The 22,343-nt window shown below is 48.3% G+C and overlaps 1 protein-coding gene across 2 annotated transcripts in view; it reads right to left on the minus strand.

The window, feature by feature from the left end:
* Window positions 1-22,343, minus strand: part of LOC138515503 (PI-actitoxin-Avd5a-like) — a 218,879-nt gene that overhangs the window by 42,567 nt on the left and 153,969 nt on the right. Inside the window, exon 1 of one of the 2 annotated variants that reach the window (XM_069630313.1) lies at window positions 7,720-7,908. The exons of the other annotated variant lie outside the window; for it this stretch is intronic. Within the exon in view, the coding sequence (XP_069486414.1) occupies window positions 7,720-7,771 (52 nt within the window). The 5' untranslated portion in view covers window positions 7,772-7,908. Of the gene's footprint in view, window positions 1-7,719; window positions 7,909-22,343 lie in introns of those variants that run through there. 2 annotated transcript variants of the gene reach the window in all.

The raw sequence follows: 22,343 nt of genomic DNA on the forward strand, positions 1-22,343 counted from the left end.
TTCCTTCCGCAGACTCTTCTTAATGTAAACCATCCTAAATTAGCTTCAGGCTCCACTTGTTACAGAATAATGGCTACACCTATGGTGAGTTGGGGTGAAAGATGGATCTAATGGGCCAGAGGAAGGCGTGGTATCTACGCAGCCTCCTGGGCTTGGGGAGGGGGTAGTAGGATGGGTGGCTTTGGGGGGAAATCACTAGCGCAATAGGTTTAATGTCCTGTCTTACTAACAGTTTTCAAAACTGCCATCCAGCCCCGCCAAAATGTTGAGGCTGGATCCCCCATGTGTTGCACCCTGTGTGCCACCCCAAGATTTCCTCTGGCCTCATCAGGCCACCCCTATGAAACATTTCTGGGGGCGCCACTGCACAGGGGGACAAGGGTAGCCATGGAAACGCCGCCATGTTCCCGTTATCACCATGAGGATGCCATCTCAAGTGACTGCGAGAGAGACCAGGCTCCTCAGCGCCATTGTTGCACGGCTCCCTACGGGTCAAATGCTTTTGGAATGTGAACCTTTCTTTAGGTCTAGGATAAACTGCATGTCCTTCATTCATATGTCTAGACCCATAACTCAAAAGGCACAGACTCTGATTGTGCGCGCTGTGCGCGCTCACTACTTAAGCGCCTTACACAGCTTTTTTCTTTTCCCCACAAACACTCCTTGCTCCTCGACCAAGCCTCTTATTAGAGTTGTTCATTTTAGGAAGGCGTTAATTAGATTCTTTTTTAATGTAGACTTTAAAAACAATGTGGCTTCTGCTGAGATCTGTGTTTGTGACCTAAGTGGGACAGGTTTGGATAAAAGAAAAAGGCGCATCCATTGAAGGGTGGGTGGGGCAGAGGTGTGGGGGGGGGGGGGGTTGCTCCAAATAAGTTACAGTGCATTGGCCAGTACTAAGCAGCATCGGATGCTTGCAGCACATCAAGAGCTGTCTTTGAGCCCCCACTGTTGGGATAACAGGGGGCGGGAGGGGGGACTGCAGCTAAGGATACACTGGCTGAACTAACTGTGGCTCAAGTATTTTAATAAAATGGGGGGCAGCAGCAGGAAGGGAAAGAGGTGCTCTGCGAAATCAGTATCTGGGCCCCTTCATGGATTAGCAAGAGGTGGGGCAACCAGGGTAGTTTCTAGACAATATTGGGGCCACACCGAAATATGCGCACCCCCCACATTGCTCCTCTACTCCTCCCCGCACTCCCTCTCAAAATCATTAGATCATTGCATTTGAAATAACCTTTCATTGACTTGTACTCAAAACGAATAAGTAGACTTAAAATTAACAAATAACAAAATTCATTTTCAGGATGCCGTGCTTATGTACATTGTCTAAGTGAAGGGGCCTCTCCTAGATGTTGCTGCTGCAAACGCGTCTATTGATGCTGAATTACCTGTTCTTCCAAAACTGCCCCTCTCAATAGAAAGAGTAGGTTGCGTGTTAACATATCCTGGCAAAACCCATCAAGTGCCGGTAACCTGGACATGCGATTGCAACGGCGGGCAAATCAGGAGGGTACACGTGATTTTGCAGTAGCAACAAAGAAAGCATTTTAAAAATACACATCTCAAATTGTTAATGCTTGCTTTCTACCTTTGCACATACAATGAGCCTCATCATAACCCTGGCGGTAGCCGCGCCTGTAAAACAGGCACAGCTGCCTCCGGAGTTGCATTTTTTTCGGCACCGTCAATGAGGAATTACTGAGTAATCCCGACATTGCCAGACCCTGTAATTCCTGCATGGTTGGGTGCTGGTACCTGTCAGGCGGTGTACCCGACATGCTGCGCTCGTGGGTGCCGCTCTGCCCGCCACGCCAGACCTGGCAGGCTGACAGGCGCCCGCAAGCACTGCTCGTAGTATGGCGGTCCGGGAACTACAGTACTGGCATGCCAGTTCCCGGACCGCCATGCTTATAATGAGGCCCAATGTGGCCCAATGTGTTCACAGTAAATAACACACACACACATACACACACGTGAGAAATTGCTCCTGGGCATATACTGCACCAAACAAAGGAAGCTGTCCCCTTATCCTCCAAACCTTCAATTCTATCAACTTTTGGCCCCTTTGATAAAACTTTGAGGGCAGCAACAAACAAAATGGGTAACAATATGTCCCCCCCACCTCAGTTACTCAAACCTTTTGTTTTTGCCTCCCAGAAAACAGTATACACATGTCACCTGAACACGTGTTTGCCAGTCCAGGGCTGTCATGTAACAGACACATGGATTCTGGGAGTTGCAGTCTTGTTTGCTTTAACTTATTAGCATACCAGAAAATAATTGTTTTCATAAGCGAACCCACTGGTGTTCAGAGGACATGGATTCACTCATGTGATTGCCTTAAACTATACCCCAAGCAAGACAATGTGCCTAGTCACCTTCTACAAGACCATTCATGAAGGACAATATCGCCCTTCCTTATTTATGAAGCCTTCCTTTGGCCATTTACCACAGTCTTCCACCCTGCCCACAAAACCTCCTCTTCCTTCAGGCAGTCTCTGGCCTTTTTGATTAAGCCCGCAAAAAACAAAAACTGTTTAGTCCAGCGTGCTGGTGTTTGGGTGTTATGGAGCAATGTTCACCCTGTCATGCTGTGTGGCAGCTTAAGAATGCTTCGTTTCTCAAAGAGATGCTAATGTGGGAGGTGCGAGCATTCTTGAAAAGGTAGTGAGCAATGCATCACGCCATTGGCTGCATCATGGGGGTGGGGGGGTCATGGATCTGGACAGGGCGGGCTGTTGTCTCCTGCCTGGGTCCGACCACTATTGAAATACTCACTCCTCCCCCAGGTGGGAGATTTAACAGCGCGCCTCTCTTCTACCTGTTCCCGGCCCCTAGAAACAACTGTGGGTGCAATATAGGGTTGGGGTGCACGGACAGTGCAGTGTATTAGGCTCCTACTAGAACAGGAGCTGATGCAGTTTGGGGGCTGGGGGGAGCCATGCATGCCCCGCAATCGAACACCAGGGCGTGTTCTGGCTGAGAATTGGGGTGCGCTGGCAGACCTGTGTGTGAGGCGAGTACCGGAATATGATATGATGGTTATTTATAATGCACTTAATACCCAGAGGTTTCGTTCCGTGTCGTCTTGCTTCCAAGGCGAGCACGTTGCCCCTGAGCTATCCTCCCTATAGCCATAGCAAGAGGTTGTGGAGTGCAGCGGTGAGCTTGCTAGGTGATCAGAGTGACTGGCTTCTCCAGAGAGCTTCATGCTGTGAATGGTGTTGTCTGCTCGTTTTGGGTCAGTCTGATTGAGGGTTTATGCATAGGTAGGCTACCATCTCTGTGCCAGCTGCTATGATGCCCCGCTGTGCTCTGAACACAGGTGGGGGGTTGGGGGAGGCGTTCAAATGGCTCCTGCCCTCTGTGCCAGCTGTCTAAGTGGGCAGCCATATTCTGCGGGTGTCCCCGCGAGGCAGGGATGTGTACGGCCACCATCGCTGTATAGCAGGGGCGGGCTTTTCCTTGGCACATTGTATCAGATAAACACTGCTTTCCCCATAGCATACGTATTTTGCGGTGAACCCAGTGCTGCCATGGGGCACCCCGTTTTCTGACGGGCACATACCTGATGTTCTGCTGTGTCCACGTGTAAAGGGATATGTTGTGAGGTTCTCTTCAGAACTCTTTGCACATTCTATGGGCTGCTTCACGAAGACATTTATCAGGGACGACTTCGAAGTGCCCTGGAGAGAGAGACTGTTGCACTCACAGAGGTAATGGGGCCTCCCCCTCATCTTTCCAGGTGTAATTAAGGCGGAGTTACTAAACTCTCACTAACAAAACACGTGGCATTCAGGGGCGTAGACGTTTTGGTTTTCCCAGTGGGGGCTTTGGGTTGTAGAGGTGGCTGATGATTGGGGGTTGGGGGAGGGGGGGTGCTCGGGGGGTTAACAACAAAAAAGTCACATTGTAAGTATAGGGACTTCCACGCAGATGGGCTTTCCTGGGGGAGCGGGAGGGGGGTGCGCAGTGGGCGCACCTTCGTACTCGTCGCCGCCCCTGGTGACATTCACAAATACAGAATATTTTACCACTGCAACTACAATCACTACCCCCATGCCTTAGCGGGGGCATCCTAACGCCATTCACCTCCCCCCCACTGCACCCCCACCACCCAATCAACCCTTAGTCCAGCTGTCGTGTAGGCCGGCACCTCCCCCTGCCCCTCCCCCCGCTCACCCCCCAACCCTTTCTCTCATGCCGGCCTTCCCTCCTCCACATTCCCTGAGCAAGCAATAATAGGCAGAGACAAATTGTACGATTGGAAGTGTTAATGCCACAGCAGCTTTATTTTGCATAAAGTCTTGGAGTTATCTTACATACGATCCGTAATTCACCACACCACAGGTTCTTCTACTCCGTGTGAGGTTACCTAGGGTCGCCCCCCCCCCTCTCCGTCGGCGTCGTGCGGACGCCTCCGGGGTACCCCGGCCCTGTCTATCTTCTCTCTACCCCGTGTTCATCTGTCATTGAATTCCACTTGCCCCCATCAATATCGTTTAGTTCTCCTCTTAACTTTGGTCCATTGACCCAAATGCAGCTCTGCCCGCCCCCTCCCCTCTCTGCGTCCCCAAGGTCCCCTTCTATCTACCGCAGGTCGCCCCTTGGCGCCGTGCGACTGGCAAATTCCTATACAGACACCACCGACAGTGTCCCAATGCATCTCATACATACACCGGGCAGGCCCGACCTCCTGTGCCAACCCACCACTTTCTCCCTGCCTAAAAAGTCATCGTCCTGCGATGTCCATATGTACTAGTGTCCCATACTACTTTGACTCACAGTCCCACCTTCTTCTCTAGCACAGCCTCTACTCGAGACCCTCATCCCCAAATTCCTTCCCCCCCGGAGGGCTTCCCCTTGTATACCTTTGTTGTATTTTTGAGCTTCGTTCTTTTGATCCCCCCCCGCCCCTCTCCTTTGGGTTTGGAATGGTTTCCAAGACCCCTATCTCCCTCCCCTTTTTCCCAGGGCCTCCCCTGAGTCTAGTACTCCTGGGGCACCGTAAGATCTAATCTGTTGGCTGTGCATTCCCCTATGGGCCTGACAGCGCTTTGCTACAGGGATCGCAATGTAACTCCGCCGGGCGACCTGAAAAGGAAGCAAAATTCATTACAACAAATTTCTTCATAAAGGGAGGGCGGGTGGGAAAATGCTTCTTCGTGGACCACACGTGGCGGGGGCAGGAAACCGGGGGAAGAGATCGTTCGTGAGACGATCCTACCCTTTTGTAGGGTCTTCCCCCCCCCGGCTTCCTGCTCCCCCCAGCCCTCCCCCTACCAATCCCAGGTACCCCAGCCACTTCCGGGGCGGCCCCCTCCCCCTCCGCCCACCCCCCCCGTGGTCATGAGTTAGCCCCTCCTCCCGTGCCCCCGTGGGCCGCCAGGAAGACCAGACACGGGAGGGGGGGAGTCTCTGGCCCGGCAACCCCCACTAAGGGACGGCGCCTGCCATGCCGCGTCCCGCGGCGCATTCGCCCGCCGTAGCGGGGGCATCCTAACGCCATTCACCTCCCCCCCACTGCACCCCCACCACCCAATCAACCCTTAGTCCAGCTGTTGTGTAGGCCGGCACCTCCCCCCTGCCCCCCCCGCTCCCCCCCACCCTTTCTCCCATGCCGGCCTTCCCTCCTCCACATTCCCTGAGCAAGCAATAATAGGCAGAGACAAATTGTACGATTGGAAGTGTTAATGCCACAGCAGCTTTATTTTGCATAAAGTCTTGGAGTTATCTTACATACGATCCGTAATTCACCACACCACAGGTTCTTCTACTCCGTGTGAGGTTACCTAGGGTCGCCCCCCCCCTCTCCGTCGGCGTTGTGCGGACGCCTCCGGGGTACCCCGGCCCTGTCTATCTTCTCTCTACCCCGTGTTCATCTGTCGTTGAATTCCACTTGCCCCCATCAATATCGTTTAGTTCTCCTCTTAACTTTGGTCCATTGACCCAAATGCAGCTCTGCCCGCCCCCTCCCCTCTCTGCGTCCCCAAGGTCCCCTTCTATCTACCGCAGGTCGCCCCTTGGCGCCGTGCGACTGGCAAATTCCTATACAGACACCACCGACAGTGTCCCAATGCATCTCATACATACACCGGGCCGGCCCCGACCTCCGGTGCCGACCCACCACTTTCTCCCTGCCTAAAAAGTCATCGTCCTGCGATGTCCATATGTACTAGTGTCCCATACTATTTTGACTCACAGTCCCACCTTCTTCTCTAGCACAGCCTCTACTCGAGACCCTCATCCCCAAATTCCTCCCCCCCCCGGAGGGCTTCCCCTTGTATACCTTTGTTGTATTTTTGAGCTTCGTTCTTTTGATCCCCCCCCGCCCCTCTCCTTTGGGTTTGGAATGGTTTCCAAGACCCCTATCTCCCTCCCCTTTTTCCCAGGGCCTCCCCTGAGTCTAGTACTCCTGGGGCACCGTAAGATCTAATCTGTTGGCTGTGCATTCCCCTATGGGCCTGACAGCGCTTTGCTACAGGGATCGCAATGTAACTCCTGCAAGACTCTCTGCGGGCTGCCGGCGGCAGAGAGTTCCCCCATTCTTTCCTTCCCGCATCTCCTACCCTCCCCTGTTAATCTCCTGCTCAACCCCACCGTCCCCCCATGCCCCTCCCCACCTCATTACCCGTGCCTCCACCTTGGCCAACCCTTAGGTGCAACCCACCTTCCTTAGCGCTTCTATCCATTCCAAGCACATCAGTGCTGTCCCCACATCCGAAAGGTGTGTTCTGTCGGATTCAAAGTACCCGGGTACCTTTAATGTTAGCAAAGGGTGCATTACCCAGACCATTCCCCTGCTTTTCAAAAATCCCCCCATCCTCCCGTTGGTCTTCCGCCTTGATTCCTCTATCGCCCCGTGTCATGCCGCCCCCCTCCATTCCATTCTGGGAATTATTTCCGACCACATGACTTAATGCTTCTTCGTGGACCACACGTGGCGGGGGCAGGAAACCGGGGGAAGAGATCGTTCGTGAGACGATCCTACCCTTTTGTAGGGTCTCCCCCCACCCCCCGGGTTCCTGCTCCCCCCAGCCCCCCCCCAACCAATCCCAGGTACCCCAGCCACTTCCGGGGCGGCCCCCTCCCCCTCCGCCCACTCCCCCCCCCCGTGGTCATGAGTTAGCCCCTCCTCCCGTGCCCCCGTGGGCCGCCAGGAAGACCAGGCACGGGAGGGGGGAGTCTCTGGCCCAGCAACCCCCACTAAGGGGTGGCGCCTGCCATGCCGCGTCCCGCGGTGCATTCGCCCGCCGTTTTGCTCGATTTCTTTGGAAAACCGAGCTGCAAAATGCACGGATTATGGAACTATCCCATATCCTCGCAGGCCAGTTTGCTCGAAGCCCATTTACTCGCAAGTATTTTACCGTAAAATGTACATGAGAGGCTGGGTTTAGGTATTTAGAAAGGTGGGGGATGTGGGGTGGGATGGCATGCGGTGGTCACGCGTTCTTTATTCGCAGGAAAATGTGGTAACAAAAATGTTGTCACCATTTGATTCAAAAAGTTCATGGGAGGAAAACATTCCACGCATTTCAAAACCAGAGGTGTAAGGTCAAGGATCCCGCCCTGACTCGCTCCTGTATCGAGGCCGGCCCTGGTGTTCACGGCGCGTTCCCCACCATGCCAAGGGTCGCAGCCGCCACCTTTCCCTCGGGTCCTTAGCATGTCCTTCTATCCGCAAACAAATTCAAACAACACACAACTGCAACTCACCGAAGAAGGCAGCGAGGCAGAAAACAGCAAGAGCAGCTGCTGTGACTTTCATGTTCGCGCTGAAGTAGTCGCAGGCTTTGCACTAATCGAGCAAATGATGCTCAGGGCCAGTCGGCAGAAGTGTTTATAGCAAAGAGCAGTCCCTTATCTTATCTCCTGGGAAGCATACCTTCTGCCGGCCCCTTCCCTTCAGAACGTCGCCAGCTTCCGGGTCACTGTTTACCCGCGAGGCGCGCCAGGCAGGTTAATGAATATGTCTGAGATATGCTGGCGTCAAACATATGCCAGAGATAACTTGTTATGTGGTGTTCTGGACTTCAGCGGTAGAAGTGTAACAAAACAAACAGTTTGGGCTTTTGTGTAGGCATGGGTTAGGCATTTGCCCCTAGCCAGAAGATTGGCAACCGATGACAAATTGTATGATTCCCAAGGCATATGATAGCAGATCCTGGCAAATGTCTATCTAATACCCCTGCACAAGCTAAATCGTTGGCTTTGTCAATGCTTGTTTTGAACACGACTTCAGTGAAAGTAACAAGACATTTTTATTGCACCCGCAGCACATTTACAGCTGCCAATAGGCCATTTACTCTCAGCAGACTGCTTTGGATTAACACTGGCTTGCTAAAGTTTAGCATTTCTGCTTGATCAAGCTAGCTCCAAGAGATCCCAGGAGGATGTATTTTAAACCAAAGGGGGAAGATATTTGGCAGTCATGGTCACGGGGATTAGGATGGTCATGGGCAGTCAACAGGAGGCTAAACAACCAAACAACACCCGCAATCGTTGTGCCCCTCCTTACATGTCACCACCGCACTAGCTGTACTCTACTGCAATAGTTTCAGTTTATAGACATCTCTTAAGCACCCCTTAATAGACAAAACTAAAAAGTAGTAGAACTGTAGCCCTGGGGTAAGACTGGGATGCCAGGGCTAGGACGGAGGTTGTCCTACTGGCTTGCTTTTCATTTAGTTTTCTTGATGGGGAGGGGTGATTTATTTAACTGCTGTGTGGGCTTTGGCAAGTTTTCCTCCTCCAAATTTTAGAAGTAGATGAGGGAGTATGACTGCTTGGATTCGTCTTGGTTGACAGCCCTGAGATGATAGTTTTATAAACTCCAGTACATCAGTCCCACACCGTTTCAAATCCTAGCAGTTCAAGTGGCAAGAGCATTAGAAATGCAGTGACCTCTGGAGGGGCGCTGCTAGGGGGGGGCTAAAGGGGCTATAGCCCCTGATCTTTTGGTTGTAGCCCCGGATAGAATCTCAGGAGCTACAGCCAAAAGACTAGCTAGCCCCCAGTCCCAACAGTTCCGACATCAGCATAGCCCCGGGTCTTTTCCAGACCTAGCAACTCCCCTGGACCTCTGTGTTTCCCAAAAAAGCGAAATTTAGGGCGGTGGGGTGGGGGGGGGTGCTTTAAATGGGCCTGGGCTAGCCGGGGCGATCCCTGGCAGTCTCCCAAAACTTCGGTCAAGCCAGGGCCCTGCCAGGGATCCCTCCCCACCAGCAACAAACGACCACAGTCTGCATATTAGAACCAAGAGACTGCCTGTGTCACAGCCACAGTGCTATTTCAGAGTTGCTGGGACCTCTTTTGTTTTATTCAATAGACTGCTTGATGTGACGGCTTCATGTTTCAAAATAAACAAAAAATATTCTAGGGCCTGGGAAATAGTACAGTGCCATTTCGTAGTTGCTGGGTATCTTTTGTTTAATTAAAGACTGCTTGCCACATGAAGCCCATAACAGGCTATGTGTCAAGCAGCCTATTGATTGAAAGGAAAACAGTTCAGTACCTGTGCTACAGCACAGCGCAATGCAATGCTGGCATGTCAGCAGGAGGGTAGGGGTTTGAATCCCCAGCAGTGGACGGTAAAAGTAAAGCGTGGAAATGTTTTCTTTTTTTACTGTCCCGTGATGGGGATTCAAACACAAGCCCTGCCAATGACAAGCCATCTGTGCCACTTTGGATAGTCTTTAATACGTTTCTATCGTTCAATAGACTGCTTGACACAAAAGTCTGTGTCAAGCAGGATATTGAATGAAACAGGGCTCAGGTTTAAAACCTCAGCACTGGACAATAACAAAAAAAAACAGCGAGGGAAGCCTCTTTTTTGTACTGTGCCACATCGTGGACATTTCCGGCCACACCCATCATTTAGGCCACCCACCCTTGTTGCAGCCGCCCCCCCCTTTTTTTTTTGTAATGCAAGCTCCTGGCCTGTGGCTCTTTACTTCTGGAGTGGCTGGCTTTCTTGTTCAGGCCCCTTGAAAAAAGAAGAAAAATAAGAACATGAGGGCCACAAGTCTAACACTTTCAGCACTGACCCTACATAAGAAAGTATAGCAATACCAAATAATGTGTCTTTCTGGAATTCTGTACAATAGCTGCTAGGCTAATTAAATGTTTATTTCAGGCACACTTCAGGGGGTGAGTCACTGATTTAGTTTGTTCTTAAACGCCTCACTCAGCCTTTCATCCGTCTGAGGTCGATAAATGAGTGCCAACACAGGTTGGGTGATATTGGGTGTATATTATTTCTAAATAAAGCGCTTAGGCGTAGTGCTATATAATAACACATCATTATCATTTGGTCATGGACCGTCTGCTTGCAATCACAGTAATTTGGTAATATGGGCCTATACACACTGATCTGAACACAATACATATGGCGATCCATTCTTGTATGAAATGTACATCACAAAGTGATATCATAACTATATTTTTCGTAGTGTACAATGCTATACGATGCCACTTCCTGTTTTGTCAACGGGTGAAATGTCGTGTTCCATCGCTACCCGCGATATCACTTCGGGGCAGGGTCAAATGACATCACTTCTTGTGATGTCATTGGGTCAAGGGTCGTGTGATGTCTCTTCTGCTACCCCTGGCATTTTCGTGAAATGACGTCCCTGACAATACTTTTGTGAAATCTGCCACTTTTCATCTGTTTAGGCTAGGAGAGGTCCTGCTGAATTGAATGTTAATGACCCTCACCTGTCCAGCAGCAGTTGTGTTTATGTTATCAATACAGGTGCTCACCTTTTGTTCAAAGAAAAGTTGAGTTTCAAAGAAAATGGAAGGAGTTTACATTAATAACAAAGAAAGACATACATTGAGCCATGAATGAGCGATTTGTTTTTGGTCATCAAGGTTCTGCCACGGGTTTTGAGAAGAGGAACATACATGTGTAATCTGAGGGACATACACTGCTCCATTTGTACAGAACACCTCACAGGGAACGTGCCCCTTTCAGCAGAGCAGGCTGAAGCTAAGGTCCGTACGGAGGTCGCACAAGGCACCAACACGCACATAATAAGGTTTCACGCATTCCCTGCCTGTCAGTTTATCAGGAGCCGAAGTCACGAGATCAGCTTTTAAGACCCCATGAAGTAAAATGGAGAAGCATGCTTAGACCGTCAAAAGAACAGCTGTGGAACTGTACAAATGGTTGCAAAGCGTAGTAGAACTATTGAGGTGAAAAAATAAAAAGTAGTGGAAGTGAGTTCCCATTAGTTTTCCCTCACTTTGACCTCTGGGTGTGTTTTGTTTGCTTATGCCTGCCCCTGCTGTGATGAATTATAATTCATATTAAAATCCCCCGCTGGTGCTCTGTTAGCAAGTATTAACACGGTCCATACAGTGATAGCCCCGCACCATCCACTATTACAGGTTAAACAGCTGGACATTGTGATAGATATTGCCTCATATAGGTAGCAATTTGAAGCCTGTGGATTTCCCCTAATGTCCTGAATGCGTATCAGTAATCTTCATTGCACCAAGTCCTGTCTTCCTCGTCACAGTCCTTACATGGAAGATGCCTCCCTCCCCAGACAAAGTCTCCAAACTACCCTTCCCAAAACACACTCAGAGATAGAGTTCATACCCTCTTGTCCACCTTCTACGTTACAGTCCATGTGCACACTAGGGTGTGCCAAGCTTCACCCAAGGTCGGGTAAAAACCAGGCAGCAGCCCATAAACCTGCTTCCAAAGTGATTTATTCAGAGTCTTTCAGTAATTTATGGACGAGGACACTGCTGCCCCAAAGTCACCCGAATGCCTTTCCTTCACCAATAGGTCATGACTTAGTAAATGAGGTCACTGCCTGACAAATCTCCCGCATGGAAACTCCCCTGAAGTCTGCCAAGGAAGCCGCGACCATGAGTAGAGCAACTGGGGATCGGAGAGGGCAACGGTACATCCACAGAGGCAAGTGTGGTGGATATCACAAGTTTCATCCAATTTCTCTATGCTCAGGAGGGGGGGCGTGTGCCCGGCTTGGATATACCAAAAAATCAGGAATCCATCAGATAGAAGGACAGAGCGTGATCCAGCTATAACGAAAGTGCAGAGTACTATCACAATGTCTACTAGTGAGACTCTGAAATCTGGGATTCTGCTAGGTTTCATGGAAAGAAGACACCACCGTGGGTCTAAAGGAGGCTGGTAAATGGAGGACTAACCTATTGGAAAACATCTGGATTTAGGCCTTGCGACCGAGCAGTACCCCTAAATTCACAACCCATCTCCGGAAGTTATCACTGCCAAGAGGTCCACCTTCATATAGAGGAACTTTAGAGCAATTTTTCAATGGCTCAAACAACACCTCATACAATCCCCAGAGAACGAGCGGTAGGTCTGAGGGGGTCCCATAAACCTGGTCACTGGATGCCTCAATTCAAAGCCTTTTTGAAGAGTTTTGCCACCAGAGCCTCTACATCTGGGACAACCGACCAGGATGTCGAGAAAGCCCAGATGGGTGCCTACTGACATTGAAGTGTGGAGCCAGAACGTATCCTGGAAGAAATCCAAGATCCAGCACAGTTCCATCTCCCATGGAAGACAGGCTCTATCTTCACACCACGTGGAATTATTCGTTTAGTTCTGCTGGTAGGTGAAAAGAGCAGCCAGCTTTCTGGAAGCTTATATACAGAGGACCACCCGCTGTGAGCACCAAAGGCGTTATAACTATCCTCTCAAGAGCCATGACACTATGTGAACATTCTGTATGGTGGACCAGGAAGAACTGGAACATGAGAGAAGTGGGTTGCAGGGTAAATGCCACGGGTCATCGTCTGCAACTGGAGGAGGAGGGGATGCCATGGCCCCCAAGGCAAATGGGGAGCTACTGCCAGAAGATGTGCTCTCTTGGAGTGTACTCTCTTGAGGAACCTTGGAGTCAATGGAATTGGGGAAAGACATAAAGCTATTTCTTGAGCCATTGCACGGAGTGTGCATCCCCTCTTCATGCTTTCCTGAGATGGATGCAGAGACATAACTACTGGTACCCGTTGGCACTGATTGGAGGCAAAGTGGTGAACTACGGGACACCCAAAGCATAGACTGGGGGCATGGAACAGAGAGAGACTGAGGAACCAAATATTCTGCTGACGTCTGTTGAGAAGATTTGTCTTTAAGCCCTGTGGTCAGGGCTGTAAGGTGTATGTTTTGAGCTCACCATGCTCTTTGAGAAGCAGTCATGACAGAGCAGCGAAGGGCCACCTCGCAGTAGGCACAGTGGGGTGGTCAATAGGTACAGTAAAAAGTAAGCTTAAATATCAATCTGGAACAAAAAATGCAATCCAACAATAGAATACTAATTCCAAAAATATGCAATTTATTTTACAATTCATGTGAGAAACATAGTACAAAGGTACATGCAACGGCAACACTGTATAAATAAAAAATCATTGATAAATCATTCAACTCGCTTTTTTGTTGATTTGGGCTAGCGTCCTGCCTCCTTCAATTTATTTTGCCCAGCGGGTGTTCCATCGATGAGTGCACATGTGTTTTATGACACCACTTTAGTTCAGGATCCCTAATTAATGCAGGTCTCCTGATCATTCATATGGTCTTTTGAATTGTATGACCTCACTTGATGTGTAAGTATGGCTTTAATAACTTTGTTTTACTACAACGCATCTTGGTTTCAGTTTTTCAACTTATACACTCCCAATATGTGCTTTCTTAGTCTTTTTCCCCTGATGAAGGTGTTTGTAATTGAATTGATCATGTTGACACCGGTCGGCGCTATGTAAGTAGCCGGAAAATACCTGTAACAGTTTATTCATTAGGTTCTCTCCTTGGCTACATGTATTAATATTAATGTGTTATTTGGCTTAGTTAGGAAACTGTGGTTGTGATTCCTTACACAAGACCCTGTTTGTTTTAGTTAGTCCATATGTGCAGTATGTTGTTGAGGGGATTGGGTGTATATGGTGTGTCTGGATGTAATGTGTGTGAGGTTGAATGATTTATCACTGAATTTGGATTCATACTGTGTTGCCAATGTATGTACTTTTCAACTATGTTTCTCACATGAATTGTAAAATATATTGCATATTTTTTGATTTAGTTCCAACGCAAAGGACGCAAAGGTGCAAAGGTGCCCCAATGTGCAATTCCTGGAGTTCCGGTGGAGTGAGTCCCACAGAACACCTTTGGGAGTGAAGAAGAGGGCCAGGGATGAAGAAATGCATGAAGAAAAGACTATCCAACAGCACCAAAGAATCAAGAGAGCATTATCTTTGAAATGAAAAAGCAGTTCTGCTCAGACATTTGGAGGTATTCAGAGGTGGATGCTGTGCGTGTTGTTCGGAGACAACTGACGGTTCAAGTGACAATACATCAGTGCAGGAGTGACGCCCCAAGGCCCTTGGGAAGGACAGTTATTGAAGTGGTGATTCCCAGGTTGTGTGTCAGATTAAGAGGAGCGGAAAGGTGAGTCGGCTGTGGTCAGTGGTAGTCGTTGATGCAGAGTTCCCATGTTGTCCTAGGGCATCGGATTCAGCATCTGAGGATGGGGTTGACTTGATGAGGCCCAAAGGAAGAACACATATTGAACAAAGGTTAAAGAAGTCATAACTGAGAGGATGCAACCAAAGAAGCAGGACTCGGAGGAGATTTCAGTGGTGTAGCTGCAGGATCGGATGCAAGGCAGGCCCTTGGAGGTTTCCAACCAAAGGGGATGGAATCAGGGTGCTTGCCTCGTGCCCTTTGTAAAAGATTCTCTGGTCAGTTAAACACAGAGAATCTGTGGAGTCCTGGCAGTGATAGAGTACCCACCTCTGAGTCTGGTGTTGCAGGCATGGTCAGGAGCTTCTTGGAGATGAGGCTTTCAAGCAGGATCTGTGATCCAATTGTCTCCACCAGTGTTTGGGGCCTGAGACAAGGTTGTAACCTGGCTCCCTGTCACTTTAATCTGTACGTATCAGATGTTGTAAACTTCTTGACGGGGGCGAGCCTGATTCCACCAACTATTTGTTCATTGACTGTGAGATGGTTAGCTTACGCAGACGATTTCTTATTATTTGATAACTCATGGACTGGCTAAAAAAGCATCTATTGACCACATTCTCTGCGTTCGCTATTGATAATGGTTTTACAGTTAATCCTAGCAAGACCAAAGTCTTAACCATTTCACAGGGTAAAAAAAGGAAAGGAAGGGTCTGGTCTTTGGAACATAAAGTGATTGGAATGGTGGACACACTTGTCTATTTAGGTTTCCAAATTAGTGTGCAGCCAAGGGCTAGAAATGTTAGAGAGTCCCTCTTAAATAAAGAGAATTTCCTATCTACCCGGGCTGTTAAAATTGATAGGAAGTATGGACGTTTCTCTTTAAAAACCTGCCATTGCATTTTATGAAGGTAAGATCGTTCCAAAATTGATCTATGGTCTGGAGTTGGTGGATTGCGCAATCCTTAAGGCTTTAGATGGCATTGAGGCAAAAATGTGGCACAAAACGTTGAGTATACCTAATGCAATACCACTTGCAGCTATTAGATTCTGGTTGGGGTTGGTTTCAATGAGGGCACGTGTGGAATGGAATGTACTTGCACTATTTTCCAAACTAATTGATCCAATCCCGGCATCTCTATATGATTTACTCGGGAAAGCAATTATTGGGGTTGAAGAACAGAACAAATTACCTTTCTCAGTTTGAGGAGAGAGCCCTTTGGATCTTGTATAATTTGTCGATGGATTGTGCGTCTTTGTTATCCAACCCAATGAGAGTGAAGAAAGCCCTTTTTGATTATGATTGGGTCTGTACTACGGACTCTCTTCGCTCATACCCTTTGTTGCACAATCTGGTACTGGACCATAGAAGGCAGGGTGCCCCAACAATGATTCAGCTGCAGTTTCCAAACAAATTTTATCGTAATACTTTGTTGCCATTAAGATGGAACCTTCTTTTGACTAAGAAGATTTTGGTAAGGAGGGGAAGGCTGTCATCTATGGATACTTATTGCAGACTCTATAAATCAGACCAGCTTGAGACCGCCCGACATCTGGTTTTGGACTGGGCAGCTTTAAATTCAATAAGGTGGAAGTATTTCTTCAATGCAACGAGACAAGCTAGTTATTGGTGGTTGATTAACTGCGATTCCATATGGAACAGATGTGTAAATATCAACTCTGTCAGGGGGGGCTTGGCAGTGGCAGGTTTTCTTAAAGCCCTGAATCTAACAAATCATGTCTGTTAAATTAGTTTAGTTTATTTATTTGTATAGCGCACCAAAAACTTAGGTATCTAGGCGCATACTGCTGAAGTCTTCTCTTGTAATACCACTTGTACTACCATGATGGTAGTTTTGTGCTTATCCCCCTTTGCTTTTATACTGTATTGAGGAATGTTTCTTGAAGTTTTATCGACTTACTCTGGATGGTGCTTGTGAATCTTCTCTGATGAATTACTGAATGGAAATTCTTATCATTTAATTGATTGTTTTTGGTGAGGAACTATTGTATAACTCTGTGTGTGTTCATTTTTATTTTTTTTACCGGCAGGATTTTTTATTGTTTTTCTTGTAAAGATTATGTTGTTCTTTTAACAACATTTGCTCTCAAAGGTTTTTAAAAAAATAAATGATAGTATGTTTTTAATGATGAATTATTGTATAATTGTGTATGTTCTAAATTTCATCTTTTTCTGTACTAAGGGGATCTCGATCATTTTTTTATTTTTTATGTAATCACTGTTTGAAACGTTTAACAATAATTTGCTCAATATGTTTGCATTTTGGGAAGGATGAATTGATTTGTTTTTTTTATTTCGATTTTGTAAAGGTGTGTTGTAAACAATTGCAAATAAATAAAATAAATAAATAAATAATAATTGTCTCCACCAGATCAGGGGAAAGAAGCGCTGCAGAGGGTTCCTTCTGGCCATCTGGAGAAACAGAGGTTTACCTTCTGATACTTCGAAGCATGAAATGATGCTGGTGCAGAGTTTTGGTCCTTCCTCGAACACCAGTCTTCTATGAGTGTAGGTGAATAAATACGTTTGTCTGCTTTCATCCCCCTCGAGAGGTAGTGAGTGAACACAACACTCAAACACACCAGGAATCATTCAAGCTGGGGGTGGTCTGCCAATGTCAAGTAATCCCTCCGAGCACAACCATACATTCTGGAAAGGTCTCCCACACAAAGCATTGAAGACACACTATTCCAGACAGGCCTTTGTATATGTCGATCAGAACTGGTTTCAGGGTGAGTCCAGACCCTAGTACTGGAATACAGGCAACCAGTGGCCCAAGATGGCAACTTCCTCTTACACACACAAAGAGGGACAAGCAGCCTTATGGATAAGGGGTTTATCATCCCCTTTTACTCCCTAAAAATAGGCAAAATCTCACAAAAAGGAAAATAGGGAGTAAAAATGATCCCAACAATAGGTAGAAAATCAACCCATATGGTGCCATTTCTCCTGCTTTCACACATAGCTGCATGGATGTGTTTGGACCAGTAGTACACATAGTGCCGCAGGAAGAAACTACTATTATTACTGTCTGGTCGAAGAGTTAAACATGTATCTTTGTATGTACATGAATAACTAGGTGCAAAGAAATATTTATCACAAAACATTTCTGTTTTTACAATCAAAACATTTTTACTCACTTATAAAAATACTCCCATTAGGAATTAGACTTACTGTTTTTCTCCCAACTTAATAATTGGGAGCAACATACTCCCACTTCAAAATCCTATCTGGAGCACTGGGGACAAGGAATAGTCATATTACCCCCCAGTCTTTGTGGCAAACAAACACACTTCAAATGTGGTGAATAGAAGAGGGGGTCAAAAGGGACCCAGCCATGCAAAATCGATTCCACTATGCGGAACCATTTTATAAGAGCGAAAAGCCAAAACCAGGCTAGCCACATCATTTCCAGAAAGGGATATCTCCTCTGGGAAAATATGGGCACCTTTGGGGTACCAAGGAATCTAGCAAAGAGTGGAGGGGCCTCCAAGTTAGACAAAAGAATTTAAAAAATGGATGTCTGCCCCAACACGCTCCCAAGAAGATAAGCTGCTGAGAGACTATCTAGTTTGGCTTCTTCCCATTGTCAGGTCGCAGAAGCTATTTGTGCTAATGCCTTGCACCTTATGTCCCCCAATCCCCCGCCAATTTAGGCATACTCTGTGTGACTTGATTGTCAATGCATACTAATATTGCTTGGTGTTTTAGCTGGGGGGTGAATGATAAGAGGGCCCTCTGTACCTCCTTTAGCACACGCACTTTTGGAGAATGTGCTGCCTCTCCGCAGGACCACCACCCCTATGCTTGTTCAGACTCCCAGTTTGCTAGGCACCACTGAAGCATGTCCCTTACAGCAGATCACCACAGGATATGAATTTCTTATTTCAGAGTGAAGGGAGGCCAATGATCTAGAAGATGGGAGACGTGCCTATGGGACCACCATAGTTGCCTCCGACTCCTCCCGTGCACTCCCAACCATTCCTGAGCAGATGGAAAGTCTATATCCAGTAAGCGCTGAAGCTGTGTCTGGAGCAACACCCACCCCTTCTTTTGGGTACCGCCTGAGGTACCGCCCCATCACCACTGTCCCTTTCCTCCTCAAGATCCTAGACAAAGCAGCCTACCTGCAGGTCCAGCAATTCCTTGAAGAACAGAACCTCCTTGGACTGAGACAATCCGGCTTTCGCCCCAGACACGGGACAGAGACTGCCCTACTCGACCTTAAAAACCAAATGGACGACGCAAGGGACCAAGGCAAACTTGTCTTGCTCCTTCTCCTGGACCTGTCGGCAGCCTTTGATCTTGTATCCCACGACATCCTCTACCACCACCTCTCCTCCACAGCCAACTTCTCTCAAGAAGCCACCACATGGATCACCTCCTTCCTCCAAGACAGGACCATGCAGGTCTTCTCTGACCTAGCCACGGCATCACCCTCCATCATGCTATGTGGGGTCCCCCAAGGCTCCTGCCTCTCCCCCACCCTCTATAACATCTTCACCCGCCCCCTCTTCCTCATCCTTGACGCCATGGGCATCTCTTATACCAAGTACGCCGACGATACACAGATCCTTCTCACCCTGACAGGAGACTATGACACGGACTCTGCCACCCTTAACAACATCTACAACACAATCCAAATGTGGATGGCTATCAACGGCCTCTGCCTTAACTCTGACAAAACTGAGCTCCTACTCGTAGGCTCCCCTGACACCATCAAAAAACTCGACGCAAAGTTTAGTCACTTCACTATTGACTCAATCAGGATCCCAGTACTAGACACAGTAAAAACACTAGGCGTCTACTTAGACTCCGACCTATCCATGACCAGACAAGTAAACGCCATTGCCTCCTCTGCTGCTTACCATGCAAAACTCCTTAACGCAATCAGACCTTATCTGTCAAAAGAAACATGCACTAACATAGCCAGGGCCATTACTGGCTCACAGCTTGATTATTGCAATAGTCTCTTCCTAGGGACCTCCAACAAAAACCTTGAAAAGCTCCAAGTAATACAGAACAATGCCCTGCGTGCTGCACAAGGCATTGCCAAGAGAGAGCACATCACCGCTGCCAGAAAAGCATCCCACTGGCTCCCCATAAAGGAAAGGATCTTATTCAAAGCTCTAAGCATCACCCACAAATGCGTCCATCTCGTCGCCCCAATGTACCTTTCCCAGAGGATCCTCCCGGTCTCCTCCGCAAGACCCACCAGGTCACCCTATGCCAGCATGCTCTCAGTACCCAGGGTAAAAAGAGCCAGAGCAGGGCGCTCTAGCTTCCCGTACCTCGCTGCCGTACACTGGAACACCCTCCCTAGCTCCTTGCGCTCTGAACCCTCACTGGCCGCCTTTCGGAAAGCCTTGAAAACGACCCTGTTCACCTAACAAACATATGCCTAGCCTTCATGAATGTTCATGTATGATGCATTACGTGGTATGACACCACCTATATCTGATCACAGGTCACTGCCTCACTGTTAACCCAAGGCATAACCTGTACCCATTGTAACTAAGTTTTCCTTACAAGTAACAGTGCCACAATGCCCCCGGGCTGTCTGCGCGCTATATAAATGTAATAAATAAATAAATAAATAAATTGAAATAGGATCTAATGCAACATAGTTTCTGCGATGGGAAATGCTGGCACTTCTTCCATTTGAGGCGAAACCCAAACCACTCGAGATTTGTGCACACCATCACCACATCGAGGGCGGCTATAAAGAAAGAAGAGCGGAAGTTAGCCAGACGTCCAAGTAGGGGAACACACTAATACCGAACATATGTAATTAACCTAGGACTGGGGCTACGATCTTTGTGGACACCCTAGGAGAGGATGAGACCACAAATTGCATAACCGTGAACTGGAAGTGTTGACTTCGGTAAAGAAAGCGTAGGTACTTGTGATCTGCTCCCTGGACTGGCACATATAGATAAGCATCCCTCAAATCAATAGAGGCCTACCAATCACCTCGGTGGATCATCAGTGTGCCTTCGAGAATGTGTGCAGGTGCCCCCCTACTTTGGCCGGATCTTCAGGTTCCTTATAGATAGGACTTCTGAGGGGCTTAGATGTTGAGGGAGAGACTGTGTTGACCAGGCTCTGTCTTTTGTGAACCCCACCTGCCCCCGCAACGCACCCTACCTCAAATGGGATGCCTGCCCTGTGTACTTATGGAAGCTCTCAGCCTCCTGACAAATGTCCTTCGAGGAGTAGGACGCAAGTGAATGATGATGCTATGGTCCTCTGCAGACCACTTCATGGGCTCCTCCATTTGTTGGCCAAATAACCTGAAGCCCAAGACACGTAATAGGAGGAGCACTTTCTGGGATGCACTCATCTTCCAGGATCGCATCCACAGATGTCTACGGATTGCAAAGGATAACCCAGCAGACATAGCCAAGTAACCCAACCCATCAAACTTCACATCTGATAACAACTTTGACTGAAGTTCCGTGCTGGACAGCAGACCAGTTGGACCCTCTTGAGTCTGCAGAAAAACCTGGCTAAAGTGTCTGACAAGGGATTAAGTGATGTAGGCTGCATAAGGTCTGGTTCTGATTGAGAGGTTTGATGTGGAAAAGGAATCACTTTGGCTTCATCAGATTGGGCTAAAGGCAATGGAGGAAATTCAGTCTCAAATCCCATTAGAGGGTATCATCTCACTATAAAATGGGGGAAAGACCATCTCAGCAATCTTCTTCCAATGCTTAAGGTGAAGTGACTGCAGTGCACTGTGAATAGGAACTCTCTGTGGGTCTTCAGTAACATATACCACAAACAGGTTGTCTTCTTCTTGGCCTGTTGGATCGGAGTCTGGAAAGTGCAGCGCCTAGCTGATGTGCTGCAGTGCTTCTGTCAGTTTTTATTGCTTAAGGTTTTTGGGCTTCTTCTCAGGGGGCTGCATGGGTTCAGTGGGCTGTGTTCCTTCGCATGAGGATGGAGGAGTGTCTGCTCACTCAGTGTTGACAAAGTATTTCCTCCACAGTAAGGTTGGTCAGCGGTAGGGTCTTGCTGCACTTCCCCTGGGAAGGGACTTTAGGGGCAGTAGGAGGAACTGCCTCAGTGTTGTGGCACTTCTCTGTTGGTGTACTGGGCTGTGCAAGCTCCAATGCGTTACCGGATGCGGCCCAGAGCTAATCAAGACGTACACACACAACACACAGACTCCATTAGTGGATGAGTAACTATGGGAGAGCGTTCGGCCATTTTATTGGGCACTTACACGTGATCACATCCATCCCTGCAGGTCACTTGCTGTGATCACTTTGGACCACAATCATGTGACCTGGCACGAGCCCTGCCACAGTGCTCTAGTTACAACACAATACACTGGCAGCCTGCGGCTCTGGAACTGTTCATATTTTGTGGACTGGCAGCCCTCCCATGCTCTCGCAGGAGGATGCCGCAGTGCACCTTCATGTTGAGCCTGGGCTTGCAACCATCCGCTTATACTACATGGCATGGGAAAGGAAAGCAGCTCTGCTCTGAGTACTTTGGCGATGGGGCCCGTGCCCATAGCCCCTCACCTCTAGCTTGCTGGAATGGGACATGGGTAGGGACTCCTCCTTCCACCTGCTGCCCTAGCTCTCACCATGATCTGCAGAGAAGCCGGGCAGCAATCCCTGCAAAAGATACCGGCAAGGAGTAGGATCAGTGTAATATACTTTCTGAGTAGGAAGGGTCCAAGACATGCGTATCAGAAAGAAAGAGGAAAAACAGGCTGGGGCAAGGGAGAGTGGAGCCATAATAAAACAGAAACATGCAGAAGGGACTGATAAAGGTAGGCCCTATCTCCCAGTGTGTTTTGGGTAGGGTAGTTTGAAGACTCGGTGATCTGCTCATTCTGTGGCATCA

The sequence above is a fragment of the Ambystoma mexicanum genome, chromosome 6q (genome assembly GCF_040938575.1).
Source record: "Ambystoma mexicanum isolate Mex_15411 chromosome 6q, UKY_AmexF1_1, whole genome shotgun sequence".
NCBI classification, from domain to species: Eukaryota; Metazoa; Chordata; class Amphibia; order Caudata; family Ambystomatidae; genus Ambystoma; species Ambystoma mexicanum.